Source organism: Polyodon spathula, chromosome 1, assembly GCF_017654505.1.
Source record: "Polyodon spathula isolate WHYD16114869_AA chromosome 1, ASM1765450v1, whole genome shotgun sequence".
NCBI lineage: Eukaryota > Metazoa > Chordata > Actinopteri > Acipenseriformes > Polyodontidae > Polyodon > Polyodon spathula.
In genome coordinates this window covers 75,374,038-75,391,920 of record NC_054534.1, presented here as the reverse complement: position 1 = coordinate 75,391,920, position 17,883 = coordinate 75,374,038, and the positions used below count along the sequence as shown (strand labels likewise).

The 17,883-nt window shown below is 38.4% G+C and overlaps 1 protein-coding gene across 2 annotated transcripts; it reads left to right on the top strand.

Moving 5' to 3' along the window:
* Positions 1-1,603: 1,603 nt before the first annotated feature.
* LOC121322378 (methionine aminopeptidase 1-like) lies at positions 1,604-17,709 on the top strand. Of its 2 annotated transcripts, XM_041262246.1 has the most exons (12): positions 1,604-1,773; positions 7,105-7,156; positions 7,576-7,682; positions 9,660-9,720; positions 13,000-13,023; positions 13,301-13,392; positions 14,763-14,846; positions 15,251-15,389; positions 15,591-15,722; positions 15,900-16,043; positions 16,121-16,186; positions 16,274-17,709. In XM_041262246.1, exons 1-12 carry the CDS (start codon positions 1,660-1,662, stop codon positions 16,438-16,440), a joined length of 1,182 nt encoding a protein of 393 aa, XP_041118180.1. In that variant the 5' UTR covers positions 1,604-1,659; the 3' UTR covers positions 16,441-17,709. The 2 variants fall into 2 exon arrangements, with proteins under 2 accessions (XP_041118180.1, XP_041118189.1); XM_041262255.1 differs by lacking the exon at positions 13,000-13,023.
* Positions 17,710-17,883: the final 174 nt, after the last annotated feature.

Here is a 17,883-nt window from a genome sequence, read left to right as displayed (position 1 = left end):
GAGAAGTGCAGTTGCCTGGGGATACATAAGACCTGCACCACTCTGCTGCACCCCCAGAGCAATGGACTGAGCAGTTTAACCATATCCTCTTCACCCAGTTGGCTATTGTCAGTGCTAGCCACCAGAAAGACTGGGATGTACAGCTGCCTCTGGTCCTGTTATCCTACATACTGCACTGTAGGAGTCGACCAGCTGCACTCCTTCTTTGTTGATGCTCAGCCAGAAGATCAGAACCCTGGCTGGGTTATTGTTTGGCCGGCCACCTGATGCTGCAGAGGAAACCCCAGGCCTTGAGTACGTAAACCACTTGCAAGATCGCCTGGAATCCGTGCATTACTTTGCCTGCAACCAGTTGCAGGCTGCAGATGGTTACCAAAAGCTGCACTTTTGGTAATCGCCTGCAGCCTGCAACTGGCTGCAGGTAAAGCAAAGCACCCCCCATAAGCAGGGACACTGCCCCAGGCTGGACTGTGCTTGGGTAGAGCCTTGCTGGGTCCTGGAATGACTTGGGGTGGTGACCTATTAGGTCCAGTTGCCACCCAGGGATCGGTAGTGATCCATTAGGACTGGCTTGTCCCATACCAGGGAGGGCACAGTGACAACCTGTGGGCTGAACCCTCAGGCTCATCTTTTCCAGGGACTTCCACATCACCAGCTGGCTCTGACAGCCAGCAGCCAGCTGGGGTGAGTCCTGTTGACACCCCAGTGGCTGTCCCTTTCTCGTCAGCTATAACGCCACATATTTCCACCTCGCCGCCTACAGGACTTTGTTTATCTCCTTGGGGGGGATGCAAATGGACTGTTAACTTGTGGGACTTGATTGCTGGCACCATGTGGCAGGGTGCTGGGACTTGGTGCTGGATCAGACAGTTTCATGGGGGTCACCAGGTGCTATTCACATGAACCCCATGCGGCTGTACAGGACTCTGATTGGATGAGGAACGTGATAATCTATAACATTGTTGTTAGTTAAAGGTCAGTGGGGGTTGATGAGTCGAAGCTTCACATATTTGTAACTTTGTGTTTTCTGGGTCTGGGTCTGGGGGGAGGGGATAAAAGAGGGTGCATCAGGTGTTTGAGTGTGATGTCTACCATGATGATGGTTGAAAACAGTGAACGCTCACCTGAACACAGTACTTTTGACATTATAGCATAATTTCACAATTAAAGCTGTAAACTTTCTTTAAGCTTATGTATCATCATGAATAGATTACGATTTTAAGAATATAACGGCACCAGAAAAAGTAGCCTATAAACAAAAATGGACAAAAACAACCGAATCACAAATTACAGTTAAACCACACACTTTTATCAGCATAAGTATTTGTTTTAAATGAGTACTGTTGGGTACTTAAGACATTACAACGGTAAGCAGGCCATAAATACATAATTACCAGGGGCACTTTATGTTTATGCTCCCACTAGTTGTATTCAGTCTACCTGTATTTTATTTGCAAAAATCACATATGCACTGCCACTGCTACAAGTGAATACAGTGAATGAAACATATACTGATGTAGCTCAGATATTCAGACTCGGGTTGACAGGCAGTACTGTGGATAGCTGCATGCCACTTTGCTCCTCCCTGATCGAGGTCCTCAGCGCCGCTGGGTCCCTCCTCTGTCTGTTTTTCCTCAGTGACTGCGTCTCAGTGTCAGCATGGCGACTTTAGAAACAAGGGAGTGTGAGACTGATAACTGTAGCAGTGAGGCGAAACTGCAATGTCCAACCTGCATCAAACTGGGGATCCAGGGTTCCTACTTCTGTTCACAGGTAACGGTAATTGGGACATCATAAGTAACATGCAACAGAATGGGGATATGGCTCGCTTATTCAGGGTCTCTGCTCCCGAGCGATGTGAAGCTGGTTGCATATACTTAATGCCGGTCAGTTTATTATTCCACTCGTTACCCAGATGAATTACTTAATTGACAGGTTCGTAATGATTTACTGTTTGTGCTTGCTTGCTTGCGTACAGTCCAATGTTTTTGTACTCTTGTTCTTGCAGGGGTTAGGCCTCAGTACTGTGTGTGTGTGCGCGCCTGTACTTGCATTTGTCAGTGATTCATTCAGATGCCTTATTTAAAATTGATCTACAGTACAGTTCATGTATAGTCAGTACTCCTGTGTTTGAATTGGGTGTGTGCTATAGTTGAAACCGTCTACGCACCTTACATAGTGTATGTATTTAATTTTATTTTTATTGCATGACATGGTCATAGTACCACGTCAGGTCACTACCTCATTGTGGCTGAACAGTGACTTGAACGCGTTAAGCACATATAGAGTTATATTATTATGAATAGCTAGATTGCAAACATTTCCTTAATTTGCAGAATAGCCAAGTAAAGTAACATACGGCGCATGCGGCAATGTCACCTAAACAGACAATTGTAGACGATTCACAAACGAGTAACAACAGCAGTAACTTTTACAGTACCTACAATAGTAACTCACGAGCCGACTGTGTGGGGCATGCAAACACAAGCTGTCATCAAAAGTGTTGGGCATTTCTATTACATTGACTATACATTGCCTTGTGCTTACTGAAGTATGTCAGTGTCGGTACAGTAAACATACTGCACATTCCCTGCCACGACTGGACATAAAAATGTTTTTAAAAAAAGCTGATGTATAGAATACAAAATGGCAAAGTGCAGTTAATGAAAATTGGATATATGATACATAAGACCTAGATGTCACTAGGTAAGCAAATGAGGTTTAGTATTATGGTATGTTGAAGTGATTGATTCACAGTATGTGGAATAACTGCAAACTACACTTCATTCATTCACTTTTATAGTTTAAGGCATAGGAATATTAAGACAATTCTTCATAAATATTTTGGGGACATAATCCAGGCCCTATTTTATCAATCTTATCATTACCTGAGTGCTATTCTAGGTAAAGGCATCTATTGGAGACAAGCCTTGAATCTTTTGAAAAAATGTAAAAATGTCTTTTGAAAGAAACATATAAAAATATAAAAAAGGGTCATTCCATACCAACTCAACCAGAGCCATTTCCTGATGGTCTCAGATTTTGCTTGAAAAATTCACCTGGGAGGTTTTGGGCCCACTGAGTTCAGAAATGCTAATTGTGTGTGTGTGTGTGTAAATATATATTTCCCTTTCAAGCTGTGAGTGACCTGGCAAAGGTCAACCTAAAGTAAAAAAGTGACCCTGACCAGAAAAATCACTTACACGCTACCATCATGTGTATCACCTTGTTCGACTCGTAATGAATAGGGCTTTCAAGAAAAAAAAAATACCAGGAGCATCTAACTCACTTTTGGCAAATTGCCAGATGAGAGTTGAGTGACAAGTTTATTCAAACTTCAGCCAAACCCTTTACCCTCCTGGGGATGCGGATCCTAACATGTCAGTATTGCTGTAAGAATCTTAGGGACACTTTTTTTTGGGGGGGGGGTCTATTTTTGGATAGATGTTGATGAGATATACAAGAATAAAGCAAAACGTTTTAGCAGATTTTTGAAGTTCCATTTGTCATGCATTCGAGCATTGCTTATGGCCACTTTGGTGAGGCTAAAGTACCACATAGTCCTAACCGAACTGGCATTATTTGTCAATATTGCATTGTCTGGGGTTAGATCTAGAGTAAAAAGTGACAGGGTGTGCTTCCAGTGTCACTAGTTTGGAGCTGAGGGGTTATGAACTTGCATGTGGAACTTAGATTTCTTTGTTACAGAGACACATTTGAAATGACCAAAACCTCACTTAGTTGTGTTTTAAAAACTACAAACTAATAGAAAACAAAACAAAAAAAAAAATTACCATGGCAAACTTAAGAAGCTTGAAGGGGTAGCAACATCCAGCATCACTAGAATTTCACATCTACTCCTACTGGAATCGAACAAAAAATCTCAGTTCTTATGACAAGCATATAACTACGCAAAAAGGAAAGGATCTTAAACATTTTAAAGTTGCATGCAGAATGTGGTTGGTTAACAAACTGCTATAGAAACCACACACCACAAAGTTCAGTAATCATCACATTTAAAATGATTAAGGGCGTGAACTGGAACGGGGAGCGAGATTTTCTTCACAATGTTCTTCTCTTTACTTGTGGTTTCTCTCCAACAAAACAGAACTTTTTTTATAGGGTGTGGTGCTTACCTAGGGGGATAACTGACTGATTGGCCATCCATTCATGAGAAAGCCATTTGCTGCATTGTCATGCTGGCCAATCAGTCAGTTAAGCTTCCTGGGCACGCACTCCTGAAAGTCTTTGGAGTTTAAGTCTTCGTGGCAGGGAACCTCTGCCTTGCCACAACAGTCCTGTTTCTTCAGGATTTTCCAGCTGCCAGTATGCATGGTGCCAGGACACCGGAGGGCCGCATTGAGCAGTGTTCAAAACCACGTGGCAACCACACTGCATTGTCAAGATGACAGAAGTAAATTTTGAGATTGGAAACCGCATACGGTATGGAAAATGTGTCATAAAGATCATGAAGTGGTTAACCCCTCAAGCACCTAAACTTTGCCAAGATTATCTATTTTTTGTGATTTCTATCAGTTTGTAGTTTTTGAAACGCACCTAAGTGAGGTTTTGGTAGTTTCAAATGTGTCACTGTAACCAAAGAAATTTAAGTTCCACACGCATAACCCCTCTGCTCCAAGCTAGTGCCACTGGAAGCACACCCTGTCACTTTTTACTCTAGATTTAACCCCAGACAAATGCAATATAGAAGAGTAACGGCAGTTCGGTTAGGACTATGTTGTACTTTAGCCTCACCAAAGTGGCCATAAACAATGCTCGAGTGCATGACAAATGCAACTTCAAAAATCAAAAACCTGTGGATACCAAAATGTTTTGCTTGATTCTTGTAGATCTCATCATCTATCCAAAAATATAATATAATGCCAAAGTGTGTAGTTCTGAGATCTGTGCGTGTTAACCTAAGAAGAAGTGTTTAAAAAAAAAAAAAAAAAAAAAACACACACACACAACAACAACAAAGAGAGCACACAAGCACAAATTGGCTTTGGAGGTCAGCAAAAAAAAAAAAAAAAAAATCCTGTTTCAGCTTTTTAATGGTTCAGTAATTATATTAATCCCTTGCTTTCTTTAATTGAACATAGTTATACTGGGCAGTTTGTTTTACATAGTGACAGCATGTAAAAAGTGAAACTCAATTCCCAAATGCAGTCTTTAAAAAAATAAAAACAACAAAAAAAAAAAACACATTTATCTGCAGCCAAGTCCTACTAAGAGAGCTGAATTTACTGTTTTAGACCTTTAGTAAAACGTGCATTAATCAGTTTTCATAAGTTCCATTCAGTTGGTAGTAGCATGTGTAAATAACACATGGCTGAGGTCCTTTGGTTAATAAAGGTTACAGTAGTCTCTGCATGTAGGAGCACCTGATTTTTACCATTGTAAATTCTCTGCCTATAGGAACAGGAACTTCACTTAAAAGAACACCCTTTTGGTTCCTATAGCGATTTCATTCACAACTGATACATACTATTTTGTAACCTGATAAATCCTCATCAAACTTAAATTCAAATGGTTTATTCAGTCTTTTCAAAACTCTCTTGTCATCGCAATAGTGTCTTGAGGAACACTGATTGGTTTATTCAGTCTTGCCAGAACCGCCATCATGTCATTGAATTGTTTTGTATTCTGATTTCCATGAGTGCACCTCATCACTACAAAATGACATGTAAACCAACAACGAAACACACCTGTTTCTCTTGCTACAAAAATGTTGAAAATTGCTTCACCATTCTGTTAGATAATTTTGTGCATGTCTTGAATGTTCTGTACATGTATTCATGGTTAATCTAGAAATGCTGCTGCATTTTTTAACGTAAGTAGGGGTGCTGTGTTAATTTAGTTTGGCAGTTAGTTCATTAACGTTAGTTTGTTACTTTATTATTATAGTTTATGAACATAAACTTGCCTGTTGCTTTTCTCTTATGTATTCTGTTAATTTCATATGCTGATGCACGTGCGTCTTGACAAGTAATACATATTTATTTGTTGATTCACACTGTGTCTGGTGGTCAGTTCCGTGGACACTTCGGCTAAGAGAACACTTCACTGGCGAAGGGTTTGTCTTAGCCAGAGACTACTGTATCAGATGTTGTAGGGTCGGATATGACAGGTTTTACTGTACATGTTTAGTTATTTAAGGGATTATTTTCATGCTTTTACTACTACTTGGCACCATTCAAGATGAAAATAAGTTAAATTATGCGTAATCTGATTTATTTAATTGATGTAATACTTTTCAATTATTTAGTAGCTACAGTATTCAGTATGTTATCAGCTATGAGTAACCCTAAATGTATTACGTCTGTTCATTTTGGTGACTTGTTTCAGGACAATGATGCATCGGCTGTTTTGGAAAACAATGCATCAATGGTAAAAAAAGGAGGTATCATCCCAGCCTTACAGTGCTGGAAACTATACAGAGTGCTGAGCTTCCACATTCATAAAAGTTGCTTGTGCCATCTGTCTTTTCCCCAGTAAAATATCCTTTGAGATGTGCTGCTGTTTAGCAGGTTACTGTATTTAGCATGAAATGTACTGTACAGTATTTGGGGGGGTGGGGGTGGCGTGAATGAGTGCGACACTCCTATTGTAGAGGGTTTGGACCTTTTGGCAGCTTCGTTACAAACTGCTGCCGATAACAGAACTTCCAGGAACCACGGCAAGAGCCCTGGAATGGATAAATGTCATAAGTGTACAGTAGGAATGGGCAAACTTACCAGCGACCCCTTTTAGGTTTTCATATACAGCATTGCTCAGCTGGCTTAGACTGAGGGTCTGCTAGCCCCCAGCAGCTTCTTTATGGTAACATGTATCAAAACACAGTACAGTACATATTATTAAGTGATCACTCACTTCATCTCTTTCCAAATACTGGTACAGGGTAATGTATTATGACGTGTCTCATACCTTACCTAAACTACTGCTCATGGAATTCTTTATGTTTTCCCTTTGCAGCAAAGTGCTTTCATTTATGCACTTTAAATCTTGCCAAGTTATTTATACAAACTTATCATGAGTTAACTTGACCATAGCAGTCTCTAGGAGTGTAATGCGTGTAACTGGGAATGTTGTCTTTTCATACAGGAATGTTTTAAAGGGAGCTGGGGTACCCACAAGCTGCTTCACAAAAAAGCAAGTATGTTTGGGGTTTTTCCCCCCCCCCTCATCCCAAATTTATATATTTTTCATCTTCTGCTTTTCTTCGCCAGGTCACACCAGAATTTTTTTATTTATTTATTTATTTTTACCTGGTTATGTAAAAAGTAAATACAAATATTTAATTGCACTTTAAAATACATCCTGTTGTATATCAGTGTGACATCTGGGCGTTACTGTGAGCTTTGTAAGACCTATAGCAGATGCTACAGGCTTGTGTGTAATTTATTGAGCTCATGCTAAGCAATGATGCTCTTAACTGTTAACATCCATGATACTTTTTGATTTCTGTTTGTATCAAACTAATTTAATTTCACATTGAGTAAAAAAAATATGTAATTTGTTTTGACAGTACCTGATTACTATATTCTTCTTTCTGTTTACCTGTTTGTACTGTAGAAGATAAGACGAATCAGGATTCAAGCAAAGGTATAGAGAATGATGTCAATACAGACCCCTGGCCTGGCTATCGGTTTACAGGCAAACTGCGGCCCTGCTATCCACTGGTAGGTAGACACACAGCCCCGTCCTTGACCTGTTAAAAGTAATCTCACACCTTTTTATAAGACAAATATATAAATCTGTAAAACAAAATGTAACCTAGAGGTTATGTAACGCCACACTACAAATATAATGATAATAATAATTATATATTACTTTTTTAAATTCTATTATTGTGTCCTTTTCATGTTTCTTTACAGCAAATGACCATCTTCCATTGAAACGTGTTACAGAACCCCCTGTAGTGTTTAGACGTAATGCATTGCGTTACTTTTGGTGTGATTCTTATTGGTATCACAGTGTTACATTTTTAAACATATTATTGACTTTTTTTGAAAATTAAGCGCACATCATGGCTTATAAATAATTAGGAATACATTTCTCAACATTTGTAGAGGAGCGTGCGCCAGGGGAAAGATAGTTTTTCTTATAAGAATCGCAGTGTATCCAGATCATCCTCCCTCCCACTCCAACAATGCTGGTTTTCTGTTCTCCCAATACGCTACTCATTCCCGTCAGAGAACCAGCATTGTTGCACGAGGAAGCAGGATCTGGATACCCTACAGTGTTACCAAGAAACATTCTGGAGTAAAAGTAAAAAAAATAAATCAGAGGAATTCCCTATGTGATTTACCTAATGAAGTGTGAAGAAAAATATCAAAACAACCGGAATTATGTTGAAAAATCTATTTTTGCAATATGTACAACACGGCATCTAGCAAAGATAAAGTAATTAGTTTCTTGTAAACACAGCAGGGGATCGGGTCCTGTATGCTTTAACAGAACTTGATCGCTTCAGATGCAACGGTGTGTTCATTCAGATCACAATAGCTGAGTTGGATACAGACTAACAAGTCAAAAATGATTGTACATATTTTTTTTTATAATAATAGTGACAGTTTTAATAACACATGAGCTGCAGACCTCTGAGGTTCTAATTCAGGATAAATAAGATCAGGTAAACTTATTTAAAGTGCTCTGCCACAAACTTTTTATGCACATTATTTAGGGAGAAAAATGTATGGTTTTATTATTTATTTATTTCTTTTTAAAATAAATAAGCTTTAACCAATGTGTAATGGACATCTCCAGGCTAAAACAAGTTTGTCCCTTCAAAGTATATTGCATTAACCTTGAAACACTCACTGATTTTTGGAGAAAAACAAAACCCACCACAACCTAGTGACTCTCCTAGAATAAGCTTTTTTGCTTATTTGTTATTCATAACAGTTGTATGTTGGCTGAACATCATTATTAAGATAATGATTCATGAAGGCGTAGTGAACTCCGCTATGCAATTTACTATGTCGATAACACAAATCATATGAATGCGTCTGGAGAGTCTTCAGTCTTTAAAGTAATTATAGCTCACAAAATGATTCCATAAATCTTGCCTGTTTTGCATTTCCAATAGCATTACTGGCCTCATATGGGCAGACACAAGCTGTAGCAGTCTTGACATTTCATTTATAAAGAGATCTGGTACTACATTAAGTTCTCAGTTTGCTTCCTTTGCCTTGCAGGAAGTATGTTACTGCTTTGCTTGGTCATTTCACCCAGTGTCTTCTGGATCAAAGCATGTTACTAGCTGTGAGGGCATATTAACCAATAGGGGAAGCAACTGATTGGTTATTGACAGGAAAGAAGCTAGTGAAGGGGTGGAGACAGGTGAAATGATCCAGGAAGTGTACGGCAGTCTAAAACCATGACTTGTATTTCTTTAACCCTAGTGCTAGGTCTCATGTTTTAAAATGAACAGTTCCGTTCAGAAGTGCACATTTGAGACCTACTGTATATAGTGAATAGGGTGTTCAAAATGTATGAAACTATTTCGTTAGCTACAACTGCTTTTAATATTGTCTCTGGTTGCTTAATAGCTTGTGGTGTGCTCTGCAGGACATTAACGAAAACTGTGTTATTTACCTGCATAATTACCAAGTTTTATTCTTGACCCTGCATAACCACCTCTTTCCTCTGTATAGACTCCTATGAGGCCTGTACCGAGCTATATACAGAGACCTGATTACGCTGATCATCCATTAGGTAATGCATCTGTATTTCAAACTGATTTTCTCTAGGTTATGGCGGGTGACGTGCAGTTCACAGCATATCCTTTTGAGCAGGGCCATTGTAAGTAGTGTGTAAACAGTTACAGCAAAGTGTATTGTTTGATTGGTATTTCTTTATCAGCAGCAGCATTAGTACATATGTGTCCTGAATTGTAAATGGGTTCAGCCAAAGGTGGGACTCTTTGAGACAAACAGTTTCCTAATCATGGAAATATTACACAGTGATCCTGATATTAATGTTATTACTTATTTCTTAGGCCTTATCCAGAGCGAGTTACAATAATTACAAAATATCGTATTCTAAATAATTGGGTTGTTGACAGTTAAGTTTGTGTGAGCCATAACCGTGGCTGCGGTAATCCCATTGTGGCCCTGGTACAGTAGATTAATATTAAACACAATGGCACATACATCGCACCGGTGAATTAGTCGCGCCCCTCTTTAAAGGGCCTCTCAAAAATGCCTAGAAAATCGACTTGTACAACAGTTTTTAATAGAGGTGCAATCAGCACCCTAATTTCGTATTCGATTATCATATAGACATTTATCAACAATAATCTGTGCATTGATGTTTTATTTTTCAAAATAAACAAGTGCTAGTTATTTAACAAAAGATCCAATACCTAAAAAACACTGTTGTGCATAATAGTTAAACAAAAAGGCACAACTTATATTCAAATTATAACACTTATTAAAAAAAAAAAGAAAGAAATACAAAGGACTTGTGGTTAACGCATATTCTTTTCAGATTAACATTGTAATAATAATAAATGTAATGCTATATTTTAACAGAAGTAATTTCGGAACTATGGTTGTTCAATACGGTTTACATTTTATGTCCAAAAGCAAAGCATTTGAATTAATCTCAGAAACTCTGAGTAATGTGACTATTGTACTAAATTCGGATTCTTTTTCTATAATATTGCCATATAATCCAAACACAACATGCTTTGAAACAAAAGGTAATTTGTAGATTATTTAATAGATAAAAACCAAACAAAACCGTGTTGCCTTAATTTAAAAAAAAAAAAAAAAAACCTGAATACTTCTGATTTGTCTTATCCAACGCATAACGTAGGCTTGAAGTGTGTATCCTAGCAACGCACTAATCTGCCGTATTAGCACTAGAAGGTTTTAATGCAAACAGGCAACAGGAGACTTAAAACTTGGTACTAATTCGATGCATCGATTCACCAAAATGTAATTGAAACGTGGTAAAATTTAAGGACAGATGATCAATAATCGATGCATTGATTAATTGTTGCGCCCCTAGTTTATCTCCTTTTGGAGCACAATTCAGCATTCAACACACACACACACACACACACACACACACACACACATATATATATATATATATATATATATATATATTATATATATATATATATATATATATATATATATATACACAGTGCCTTGCAAAAGTATTCAGACCCCTGACCAATTCTCTCATATTATTGAATTACAAATGGTACACTGAAATTTCGTTCTGTTCAATATTTTATTTTAAAACACTTAAACTCAGAATCAATTACTGTAAGGTGACATTGGTTTTATGTTGGGAAATATTTTTAAGAAAAATAAAAAACTGAAACATCTTGCTTGCATAAGTATTCAACCCTTGTGCTGTGGAAGCTCCCTGTTTGCACCAATGAAAGAAATTGACCTAACGAGAACACAATTACCTTACCATTTGCCTCCACCTGTGAACCATTAAAGTTTCTGTCACACTTTCTGGATAAAAACCCCACTGTTGAAGGATCATTGGTAAGGCTGTGAATCTGAAGGAAAATGAAGACCAAAGAGCATTCTACAGAAGTTAGAGAGAAAGTAATACAAATGCATAAATTAGGGAAAGGGTACAAAATAATAATAAATCCCAGTGAGCACAGTTGGATCAATAATCAGGAAATGGAAGCTGCATCACACCACCCAGGCTCTGCCAAGAAAAGTCTGTCCCTCAAAACTCAGCGCTCAAACAAGGAGACTTGTGAGAGAAGCCACAGAGAGGCCAACAATCACTTTGAAGGAGCTACAGAGTTCAGTGGCTGGGAGTGGAGTAATGGTGCACAGGGTCAACTATACTGGCCTGTATGGAAGGGTGGCAAGAAAGAAGCAATTACTCAAAAAGTACCATCTGAAAGCACATCTGGAGTTTGCCAGAAAGCATGAGAGTGACCCAGCTGCGATGTGGGAAAAGGTTTTGTGGTCAGATGAGACCAAGATAGAGCTTTTTGGCCAAAACTCAAAGCGCTATGTGTGGCGCAAACCTAACACTGCCCATGCCTCAAGACACACCATCCCTACAGTGAAGTATGGTGGTAGCAACATCATGCTGTGGGAATGCTTCTCATCAGCAGGGACTGGGCATCTTGTTACAATTGAAGGAAGAATGGCAGGAGCAAAATACAGGAAAATACTGCAAGAGAATCTACTTCAGTCCGCTAAAAAACTGAAACTTGGGAGGAGATTCACCTTTCAGCAGGACAATGATCCCAAGCACAAGGCCAAAGCAACATTGGAGTGGCTCAAGAACAAAAAGGTGAATGTCCTACAGTGGCCCAGTCAAAGTCCTGATCTCAATCCCATTGAGAATCTGTGGCACTATTTGAAAATTGCGGTCCACAAGCGTCGCCCAACCAACCTGAACAACCTGGAGCAAATCTGCCAAGAAGAATGGGCCAAAATCACTCTGACACTGTGTGCAAAGCTAGTACATACTTACCCCAAAAGACTTAAAGCTGTTATTGCAGCGAAAGGTGGCTCTACCAAATATAAATGTGTGGGGGTAGAATACTTATGCAAGCAAGATATTTCAGTTTTTTATTTTTCTTAAATATTTCCCAACATAAAACTAATGTCACCTTACAATAATTGATTTTGAGTTTCAGTGTTTTAAAATAAAATATCGAACAGAACGTAATTTCAGTGTACCATTTTTAATTCAGTAATTTGAGAGAATTGGTCAGGGGTCTGAATACTTTTGCAAGGCACTGTGTGTGTGTGTGTGTGTATACACACACACACACACACACACATTTGTGGAAGGGATTTGAGGAATTTGAATGTTCAAGGGCACAGTAGTCCAGCAGAATTTAATTCGTCAGCTCGGTCAAGGGTTTCTTCTATCTGGGGTGGATGGAATGAGGTATAGTAAGACTTTTAGAAACAAAGCAATCCAATTTCAAAGGACTTTGACTTCTTTATTTATAAAGCTGTTTTTTTTTTTGTGCCTTGCTTGCTACTGCAGCTGCGGAAGTGGGTCTCATGGCAGGTATGTGCCCTGTGGTAATTTGTAGATTTATTGATCTATTTTTTAAAATGTCCATAATGTCCATTTCACTTGAGATTTTCATTGTTTTTGAACAGATTTGCCTGATCCAAACCTAATGGAAAAAGAGGAATGTGAAGCAAAAGCTGACCACCTTTTATTAGTATTTCAAATTTGAAAAGAATTGTGCGTTGGCCCACTCTTGCTCCAGAGCCATCCGTTTATTTTGTGGAACTGTGATGTTGTTACTAAAAAAAGAAACCAACCTTTTTAATTGTAGGAATGTCAGAGTCAGAGCAATCCCTAAAGGGCACCTCCCAAATTAAAATCCTTTCTTCAGAAGATATAGAAGGAATGAGGGTGGTGTGCAAGGTAATACATTTAATTTCTTCTTATCATTCCTTGCGTATCCCTTGTGTATCTCTTGCAATATGCCCCTGTGGCAGGGCAGCAGGAGAGAGCCCTGCCCGTTATTAAAAGGGGCAGGGAAAAGCCCTCTTGTGTAAGTTGTTGTTATGATTTTATGTATTTAAATGACGATGAAAGCCGTGTTATTGTTTTATTTGTATTTATTTGAAAATGTATTGACGGCATAGCCGTATTGTGTTTTTTTTTTTTTGTTTGTTTTTTTTGAGGGGTAAAGGTGTGGCGGCATCGTGTTTATTTAAACACAAAAATAAAATAAAAGGTTTTACAAAAACAATGCAAAACAAAAAGGCAGACAAAATCAAATCACAAACACAATCCTAAAGGTCTGGCTGGGCAGTAGCCTTCATGGATCCTTATGATCCTTTAGTTTCGATTTTGTTTTCCCCTCTCTTCTCGCTGTTCCGTACTCTCCTCTGTACACCCACCCCGAGTGCAGAGGGCAGTCGGCTTTTATGCAGGTAACCATCTCCTGATTGGCAATAAATTAAACAATTAAATAGGGAGATGGCCACATTCTGAATAAGGGTTTTTTCATGTGGATGTGGCTTCCCATTTACGCTGCAACACCATACAAAAACAATACGCCTACGCCGTCAATACATTTTCAAATAAACAGTAACACGGCTTTCGCCATCATTTAAATACATAATAAATCGTAACAACAACAACTTGTACACAAGCAGGGCTTTGACTGCCCCTTTCGCCATGCAATTTCCAGTCAGTGGATTTTTCATGATGCAGTCGAGATTTACATACCTGATTTACGGGATCCTTTTTTAATGTTTAAACAGTGGCAGATCTCAGTCTCAGCACTTTAATGATTAAACCTCATTATGTATTAATGTGAAGACTAAGGTCAATACATTTCCTTGGGAGGAGAATTATTATTACAGTATTTTGTACTGTAATTCTTTATGTATTATTTTTTTTGTATACAACTGTGTCACCCTGGGTAAGGGCATCTGCTAATAAATAAATAATAATATAGAGAACAGCATTTGTATCGGCTACTTTCTTCAGATCGTGAAAATCAATGCTGTTTGTGTTGAAATGTACTGGTCATCTTTGATTTTGTAAACATAAACGTTTATTCTTTTATGGGACCTTCAAGCTGTCTTGTTATCTGGGATCAACACATGGCACCTGCCTCCTCACATGATGGTAGGGTCTGACAGACAGGATTTAAATTCACTGACCACCTGGCTCACAAGTGAGGGTTTTCAACATCATGAGGCAGAATTCCCTAGTCCTGTTTTGTAGTAAATCTCTGTTCTTACCTTTTTTATTTAACATGCTGTGGTTTTGTGTTGCAGCTTGCTAGGGAAGTACTGGATGTAGCCTCTTTGATGATAAAGCCAGGGATTACTACTGAAGAGATTGATCATGCTGTGCATCTGGTAAAAATATCTTATTAGACTTAAATCACCTTATAACAAGTTCAAATTTAATGTAGTCACAAGAGAGTTAATGTTAATATTAAATTAAATGCATGCTTCGGTGACTAGTTATTGCATATTTGGTTGATCTGCTGCATTATTTTCACATAGCTCTTGTGTATTCTCATGTGAGTGTTACTTTCTGTGAGTCAGGACTTTCCACCTTATCTGTGGAAATCCCTTTCTAGAGTGCTCTACTGTATGTGTCCAGCCCTTCTGTCTTTACTAATAGGCTTAACTTTATTTTCACGCATATGCTTTCTGATTTGCAGTTTGTATTCAAAATCTATAAAAAGCTAAACTGGATTGTTTCATACATTGTGTATTACACTAATAATGTGTTTACTGCTTTGTCACTTTTCCAGGCTTGTACTGCTAGAAACTGCTATCCTTCTCCACTAAATTATTACAACTTTCCCAAGTCCTGCTGTACGTCAGTAAACGAAGTGATCTGCCATGGAATTCCAGACAGCAGATCCCTGCAAGATGGAGATATTTTAAATGGTAGTTTTTCAGTTCTCTTGCACTCTAGAAAAATATTAATGTTTTACTTGTCAATCGCATGCTCTAAAATAAGCCACACCCCCACTCCTGAAGGATGTGTTATTTTTGTGCATGACATTGCATTGTGTAGTTATCTTGCATTGTCAACAGCACCCATACTGATACTAACATCCTTTTACACTTTGTCTTTCCTCCCTGTAGTGGATATAACTGTGTATCGCAATGGGTACCATGGGGATCTTAACGAGACCTTCTTTGTTGGAGAAGTGGATGAGGCAGCCAAGAAATTAGTGCAGACTACTTTTGAATGCCTAATGCAATCCATTGATTCAGGTAAGCATGCTTGAAACTTAATTGTCCTGTTTGTTTTCTTCCAGTCCACGTTCTAGTATTGCTTTTCTTAAGGGTATTTTTATCAATTGTAAAACCTTACTAGTTGTATGAACCAATTATTGTCTGGCTTGCCATTTGTGTGTGGTTGATGTTGACTCGCTCTTGTTTGTTTTGCAGTAAAGCCAGGTGTTCGTTACAGGGAGCTGGGTAACATAATCCAGAAACATGCACAAGCCAATGGGTTTTCTGTAGTACGAAGCTACTGTGGACACGGTATTCATAAACTTTTCCACACTGCACCAAATGTGCCACATTATGCTAGTAAGTATCATTTAAATTCATGAAAATCCAACAAGATTTAATTATTTGTATCAAACAAATTCCTTTTACTGTTTTAGAAAACAAGGCTGTCGGCGTGATTAAGCCAGGGCACGTGTTCACCATAGAGCCAATGATTTGTGAAGGTGAGAAGTGTGAGTGTATAACATTGCAGAGTGTGATTTTTCAGGGATAATGTGGAAACTGAGTGTGTCCCTTGTGTCTCTGTGCAGGTGGTTGGCAGGATGAGACCTGGCCGGACGGCTGGACTGCAGTGACCCGTGATGGGAAGCGGTCTGCCCAGTTTGAGCACACTCTACTGGTGACTGACACTGGCTGCGAGATCCTTACTCGACGCTTGGAAGACAGCGGCCGCCCCCATTACATGTCACAGATGTAGGGTTTGCTGCTGTCACACTTGGTCTTTTGGCACTCTGCAGTGCACTGTTTACATTACAGTAACAGACTGCAGTGCCTGTGGGATTTCAGTAATTGTTTCTTTTGAAATATTATTTTATATAAGTATTTAAGGACACCTGGTTTGAATTTCCTATATTGGATATTTTATTGTCAAGAACCACCAACCTTTTAATGTCCTCATGTTCTATACAGGGTTTGACTAAGACAAATTTCTTTAAAAGAAATACATGGTAATTCAGCTTTTTCTTGTTAGTAACTTAATAATTTGGTGGTGCTTCACTACAGAATATGCTAAAATCACATTCAAATCAATTGGGTAAAATGTTGAAACTGTGATCTGTTAAACTTGGTGCACAATGCAGTTGCTGGACAGCTACAAACACTTATTAGGAATCAATAGGAGGCGGGGGGGGGGGGGAATACAAATTGAAAAAAATATATGTATGTATCTGCTGAGCTGCAGTACTAAAGTATTTTCAATGCCCACAGTGAGATTCCAAATGTGGGGGTAGAAATGTACCTAATTTGTCCGATTTATGGTTTTAGATGCTTCCTATTTGATAAAATGTGTGACTTGCACAAAGCAGAAAAGAAGTGTTTTGTGTGTTGTTAACATTGATTGTATGACAAGATAACCAGGTCACACACATTTGAATTCCCAACAATCTTCCTGTGGTATTTTTACATTGCAGTTAAAGGACTCAGACAGTGGAGGTGATTCTTTCTCAGCAGTGACGCTACAGTATTACTTCTGAAGGCACGATACAAACGAGAGATCTCACCTCAAGAACTATTTTTAAAGATGCCCTACGGCACTGATATTTACCACACATTTAGCACTGAATTCTAGTTGCATCGTCTTATCAACAGTCCTTTCCCTTATAGTACAACACTTACACCAGATTAGTTTAGTGTTCAAACTGAATATATTATAATCTACAGAAGTGATTTGCAGAGATTTTTAAATATAGGGCGGTTGTAAATTATTCAGAAAAGGGATTTTTATCAGTGCAATTTCACATGTACTTGTTTAAGGACAGAGCTGTGTGGCTTTGTATAGCCAGTGACTCTCCAGTGGTAGAAGGCTCATTTCAGCTTTTCATATAAAAAAAAAGAAGAAACCTCAGCTATTAAGATTGAGCCTGGTGAAAATATGTATACCACCAGTCTGATTACTTGAGAGACTTCAAATACCTAACAAATAAGAAACATCCAATTTCAGTAACGTGTAAATAAATGTATTATAACATCTAATGTTATATTTTTTTTTTTTTTTTTTTAGGATTTGTAACTGCTTTTTGTTTTAATATAAAACAGAATGTCTGCAAAGTAAAGCCATTTTTGGTTGCTTTCTATCCAATTTGGAAATTGATAGGAAAAAAAAAAAAAACACTTCACCACCCACCCAGTGAAAAACAATATA

Coding starts and splice junctions, on each gene's coding strand:
- LOC121322378 (XM_041262246.1), top strand. CDS start 1,660: ATGGCGACTTTAGAAACAAGGGAGTGTGAGACTGATAACTGTAGCAGT. Junction 1,774..7,104: donor GTTCCTACTTCTGTTCACAG/GTAACGGTAATT, acceptor CTTTTCATACAG/GAATGTTTTAAAGGGAGCTG. Junction 16,044..16,120: donor AAATGTGCCACATTATGCTA/GTAAGTATCATT, acceptor TTACTGTTTTAG/AAAACAAGGCTGTCGGCGTG.